The 6,328-nt window shown below is 37.9% G+C and overlaps 1 protein-coding gene across 1 annotated transcript in view; it reads right to left on the bottom strand.

The window, feature by feature from the left end:
- Positions 1 to 6,328, bottom strand: part of hmcn1 (hemicentin 1) — a 175,905-nt gene that overhangs the window by 123,682 nt on the left and 45,895 nt on the right. The window contains exons 7-11 of the mRNA XM_015376644.1: positions 4,869 to 4,989; positions 4,496 to 4,759; positions 4,254 to 4,398; positions 3,740 to 3,861; positions 1,227 to 1,496 (exon numbers count right to left, since the gene is read on the bottom strand). Coding sequence (XP_015232130.1) covers positions 1,227 to 1,496; positions 3,740 to 3,861; positions 4,254 to 4,398; positions 4,496 to 4,759; positions 4,869 to 4,989 — 922 coding nt within the window. The remainder of the gene's footprint in view (positions 1 to 1,226; positions 1,497 to 3,739; positions 3,862 to 4,253; positions 4,399 to 4,495; positions 4,760 to 4,868; positions 4,990 to 6,328) is intronic.

Genomic DNA, 6,328 nt, shown 5'->3' with positions numbered 1-6,328 from the left:
GCAGTGTTAATATATTTTCAGATTTTATTTTCTGTTTAGTATGTGTTTACTGTGTTTATTAAGGTTTAAAAAATAGAAGAGATGTGTAAAGCGCAGCTGTGGAGGAAAATCTTATTAACTTATTTACTAGTGGTTCAATTTTAGTCACATATTTATTTGATTTAAAAAATTATGCTGATTTATAACACTGTCAGATTGTGCTAGGAAATAGATTGCGGTTGGCTAAACCTCTTTATTTACTAACTTAACAGTTATATAATGCTTTTTTAAGTGTTTCGTAGTGTCAGCTATTGACATCTATATGATGAACATTCCTGAGTAAATTTTGAAGAGGCCTGGCACTTAGTGAGTAATTGATGGAACATCATCGAACATTCTTGATGATCCACCTGGAAATAAAAGATCGTCCAGCCATGCACCCTCAAGGGACACATTTTCCCCAAGTAGAAATTTCCAAAGTTGTAATAGAAATGTTGAAAAACATCGTTCCCCACGGGACCATATTATAGAACTGACTTTGCAGTCTGTTTTCTACTTCTTAAATGATCCATGTACTTGTAAAACTTTTATAATTGTTAAATGATCCATGTGGTATTAATGGTTTTTGATAAATTGATCGATCATTTACTCCAACCATTGTAAAATACTTTAATGAATTCTGCAATGCAGATCATTCTGTACCTGAGCATTGCCAAAACTTTTTCTGCTCAGTATCCTGGCAAGTGATTTGGAGCTCTATCTGCAACTCCAACTTACGCCAATCTTCCTCAAACTTCCTTAGAAGAAATCTACCAAATTGTAATAAAGAAAATAAAAAAAAAACACTGATGACTTGAGCCCAGTAGGCCTACAGAATGTATATCTGTGTCATTTCTCTTGTCTGAACAATCATTTCTTATCTATACGTTGGAAAGTGTTATCTAATAAAGCAATAAGCCCAGAGAAGTGGGATTCAGTAAGAACTTTAGGTAGAAAAGGAATTCTGCACTGCTGTGTTCACACAGAAGCCTTATGGACATCATTACATGACAGAAACATACATAAATGATGCTGATCTAATTATGACTACAGCCTTCAGAAAAATAACTAAAAAAACAGAATTTACCCAAATGTAGAGAGCAGTTGAAGATTTCAATTTTGAAACCCAAAACATAGGAAGGTGTGTAGATTAGAATGTGTTTTGTAAATTTAATGAGCTTTTGCAGAAACAAACAAGCAAATATTACCTTGTACTGTGAGATAAATCCGATCTGCAGTCGTTCCTCCTTCATTTGCAGCAATGCACTCATACCAGCCTGAATTATCTGGGGTCACATCAGACACCTGGAGTGAAAGGTTGGCAAGTATGTTCACTCGTGGGTCCAGGCGGGCGTCATAGCCGCCTCGCAGCCAAGTGAGGTTGAAGACAACGGTGCTAACCACGTGGCAGGTCAGAACGGCTTGACTGCCAGGTGAGACAGTAACATTTCTTTCAACAGTGATGGCAGGTGGAGGCTCTAAAAAATAAAGCAATTTTCTAATTATTTAAATTGAATATAAAAATACTCATTATAAGAACATTCTCTCTGACAGGTGTTTTATTCAGGGGTAAAAATATGACGATAACAATGTCTCTCTCATTTGTGGGGTTCTATAAGGTAAGTAATGTGAATTTGTATTTTCTTTTGTTCAAAATTCGCATGACATTGGATGGAAACATGGCTATAGAACATTCCTCGATACTTGTTAATTAACTATGCTAATTATTATTAATCAAATAAATATATGAAATTCTAGAGGATCTGGGTCAGACCCTCCAAGTCATCTTTATAAGAGGTTTTAATGATGGTAAAATTGTTTTTTTTTTTTGGGATAAATCATAAATTATCAGGTATTCATATGTTGCCTTAGCATTAAAATATAAAACAACACCCTTGGGACTTATTTTTTCTAAAATCTGTCTAGCTTCAATCCAAGTATTTGATATGAATAATAAAGAGGTAGCAGCTGTTGACAAATTGCAGGTTTTGAAGCGTTTTTATGTTTAGGCTGTTCAGCAGATATGCTGCAGTTGGATCCAGGGTGAGACACTTAGATGTAAAGACAGTTAGAAAGCTAAACAAATACCTCCTGACTAGATTACCTATGAGCGCTGATCAGAGTATACTCTGCAATCTCAGGGCCGTTAGATGGAGAACGAGACTGAATCTACCTCTCAGAGTGAGGAGTTAGGGAGGAGGGGCTTAACTCACACAACAACGAATTGGCGCTGATTTTTTGGCCGTGATACCGATACCCGATAGCTGCCTGTGCAGTATTGGCTGATACCGATACCATACCAATACCATCTGTTTGAAATTGATGTGTGTGTGTGTATATATGAAGAACTGCATACTACTTGGATGTAAAATATTCGCCATCGCGGCTTTGTCGAGCTCCTGCCTACCTTTGTGAAGCAGGAAAAAGACTAAAACAAAATGAATCCAGTAAATGATACCAAAGTGGTATCGGTGTCCTATTTCTTGGTACTCCCCGATACCAATACGGGGGCCCTGCCCGATTCTGGTATTGGTGCAACACTAATAACAATCCATTTTTTTTTTTTTTTTTTTTCCATAGGCAAAAATATGCTGTATAAATATAGCCTAAAACTGGGGTGGAGTTTCATCTTCCAGCAGGATACACTTATTAAAGAAATAGTGGTAAAGACATATTCCAAAAGATTTTGAGTTTTCCTTTAAGCAAAGGGTAGCTCCTCAAAAACATTGACCTTTACGGACCTTTATGGTTTAGCATCAGTTAGGCCTGGGCAGAAAATCGAATTAAAATTAAATAATTAACATTTTTTGCTGCAGCAAATAAAAAAAAAAGTTATAGTTTTTTTGTTGGTTTTTTTTCACATTTTTGGCTCCCCATGGTTTCTGTAGCTGCAGTATTAAGGCTGGTTTATGCTCAGAAACCAGGTCGTCTGTGTGTGTGTCACAGTTAACGCAGATATGCCGCCTCCAAAATTGTAGGTGCCCGCAGACAGGAGGCCTCTAATTGGTCAAATCTACATGTGCTCTACACTATGCATATTTCCTGTTTGGTATCTTACCGGCTTTCTTTGGTTTGTATGACCACCATTGCCTAAAACGACTCGTGAAGTTAGACCAGCTAGGAAAGCGAGTCTGCGAAGAACTGAGGAAGTACCCATATCTGTACGACTCTTGTTCTCCACACCACGAGGACAGCACATATTCAAGCAATTCACGGAGGGTTGTAGAATGACGAGAAGAGATGAAGAGAAACACGCCACCCACCACACCCACAATCGTAGCTAGCTTGTGATTTTCCCTCTTGCGTTGTGGCGCCGAAAAAAATATCGCAGACCACGCTTCAAAATTGGGCCTAAATCAAAAATATCTGCATCATACCTGCGACAAGCTCACTGTGACATACTGCTGCAGGAGTATACAAACCCTTTTACTCTCAGGTTGCAGTTTTGCATGAACAGGGTCACACGAAACACACAACATCATAACTCCAGGAGTGAGAAGTTTGTTCTCAAAAAAGCAATAAAATCATCTGCTGTTTGGAACTGCAGGGCTTTAAGTTCTCCGGCGTAGTGGAGTTGAAGCGGAGTGAACTCGATCAGCTCCTACTTAGTGGATATTAATTCTGGCGGGGATAACTATTTAGTTCACACTTACATGTGGTGATATGATGATAGACAAATGAGATGCTAAAACACACACAAGTTTTTGGAATCCTTGCTTACCTGAAACATCTAGAAAGGTGCGAGCTCGTCCTGTTCCAGCTCTGCTAATTGCAATGCAATCATAGTGGCCCTCATCTTTCAAAGTGACCTTTTCTATTTCCCATGACCCGCTACCTGATTCACTGGAATTAGAAGATTCAGAAAGATTGGTACAGACATCAAATTGATAAACTAAATTAAGCAGATTTAGTTTGTGAAAGTTATCTAAAACATTTTCTTTGAATTGATTATGATCATCTGTGGTGTTAAAACTATGGGATGATTTAGTCATATTACTGTTTTACATGTTATATACATCATTAATATAAACTGATGTTTTTAAGCCTTTAACTATTAATTATGATGATCTTCAACTTAAAACCAATAGGAGTATTTTATTTATTTATTTTTTTATCGAATGAAACAAAAAATAGTTTTTAAAGTTTTTTTTTCCAAAAGGTACATTCAAATCTAACAAAAAATTCCCAATGGAGTCTTTATGGTAATTTATTGTATATGACTCTATATATGTCACCTGAAGAGTTGGTCCAGTCCAAGTCGCTTTCCATCTCGGCTGAAGCGCAGAGTAAAGGGTAGCAAACTCTCTACCTGGCATCTGATAAATCCTCTCTGCAGGTAATAACCATTAGTGATGGCTGGCATTACCACTTTAGGTGCATCTAAAAGGAAGTGAACATAAAGACAAAGATAATAACATGTAACAAATTCGTGATGGGAATTGGTTTTTTAATTTGGGTGACAATGTACATCACCGACCAGGCACAATGCTGGAGAAGGAGACACTGGATACTCTCTGGAACACAAAACCCTGGCTATCAAATCCTGTAACCCTCAGGAAGAAAGCCTCATTGGGTGGAATGAACTCTGTGATATTCCAGAGGTTGTACGGCCGTTGTTCTGGGTAATACCTGATTGGCAGAGTTTTGATAACCTCTCCAGTAATGGTAAGAAGCTCTAGTCTGTCAGGCCGAGCAGGAGGGGAAAGTCCAGTGGTGTTCAGAAGGATGTGAGTAGGAATACCTAGAAAGTGGAGATCATGGGTGAAGCCCAAAGTATTTCAATGAATAACATGAGGACAAATAAAGATTCTTTGGTAGGGATACAGCTTGGAAAGGTTGTCTATGCTCACCTTGAACTGGCCTACTGGATGTCATTTTAAAATCCATGGTGGATTTTCTGGAAAACCCAGCACGGAAATCAATGGTGCTAAGACCTGAAATCCGAACTGAGTGTCTCCCTTTGCTTGAGGTCTGCAGCAAAAACAGAAAGAAATTGTTTGGCTGACTGGATTAACTATACAACAATAATATCATGAGTCAAAAACCTTTTTTTCTCTCACTTCCATTAACAAAAACTAGTTGTTGCATTAAATTTCCTGTCTAATGACAGACTCAGCTTTACAACCGCTCAGTGGCAGACCACAATTCAAACTAGTGCAGACAAGACACCACCATGACACAGTTCCCGTCAAATATCTCACCACCTGAGCTTATAAAACAGCTTCAGCTTTGGGCTAACCAATTTAGACTGATGCTCACAAATCATGTAAGCAGGATTACTATAATTATAGTGGATAATGAGGTCTTCATTGGGTGGAGGTCCCCTGAAGTTTGCAGAAATAAAGATGGAATAATTATTCTCAAGTACATGTTTGTGAGACGTGGAAACTCCTCACCTTAGGTGAAGCATCTTGATGGGGTTACACTTGCAGAGGGAGGGACGAAACTCTGAACTGTCATTTACTAAACAATTGCACTAAATGAAAGAGGACACTTAAACTCTATATATTTAACAATGATTACCTAACTTGACTAAATCACACCATTACAAAACAGTGCAGATGAAACAGACAGACGGAGGATTTTCTTACCCACTGAAGATATGAGGATTTTAGAATATATACCTTATATTTCTACTTCTATTCTCAAATTTTGCATTATTTGCTAGTTAAACTTTAAACTGTATGTTCAGTCTTCTTATTAATAGCAGCCATATCTGTCCAGGCCCTTTGTTTTGCTTTAACCCAATCCTGAAGGGAGGCATCTACAACATCATTTAGATGTTATAGATGATACATTTAACTAGCTTTATTTGCTCTCTGTCAACCTTTAATACAACTTAGAGCTCATCAGCTTAACTGTTTTTCTCCCAGACAGAGCCACCTATGGAACAAGTTTACCTTAACCTTCTCTAATAGGGAGTATTTATGTATTTAAGGATCAGTGCTTCTATTTTATTAGAGTGCCTCAAAAACTGGGTCAGCTTTTCTGGTACCGCACTCGACTGATTTAAATCCTACCTGAAGGACGGGGCCTTCCACTAGTGGTGTTCCAAAAGGTTCTATGTTAGGGCCCATAATATTCAATATCTACATGCTACCACCAACATAATTTACCATTATTTACATTACAATGGCATAAGGTGACGATAATCTCATGTAAGTGCTGTAAATGCATAGAAGAGATCAATGCATGGATGTGTCAATGGTTTCCTCAGCTGAATCAAAACAAAACTGAAGTCATAGGGCCGGATTTATCAAGATCCAATTTTGCGTGCAGTAATTTGCGCTCGCAAACTGGAATTTTGCGC

Source organism: Cyprinodon variegatus, unplaced genomic scaffold, assembly GCF_000732505.1.
Source record: "Cyprinodon variegatus isolate N-32 unplaced genomic scaffold, C_variegatus-1.0 Scaffold138, whole genome shotgun sequence".
NCBI classification, from domain to species: Eukaryota; Metazoa; Chordata; class Actinopteri; order Cyprinodontiformes; family Cyprinodontidae; genus Cyprinodon; species Cyprinodon variegatus.
This window is presented reverse-complemented; position numbering and strand designations above follow the sequence as displayed.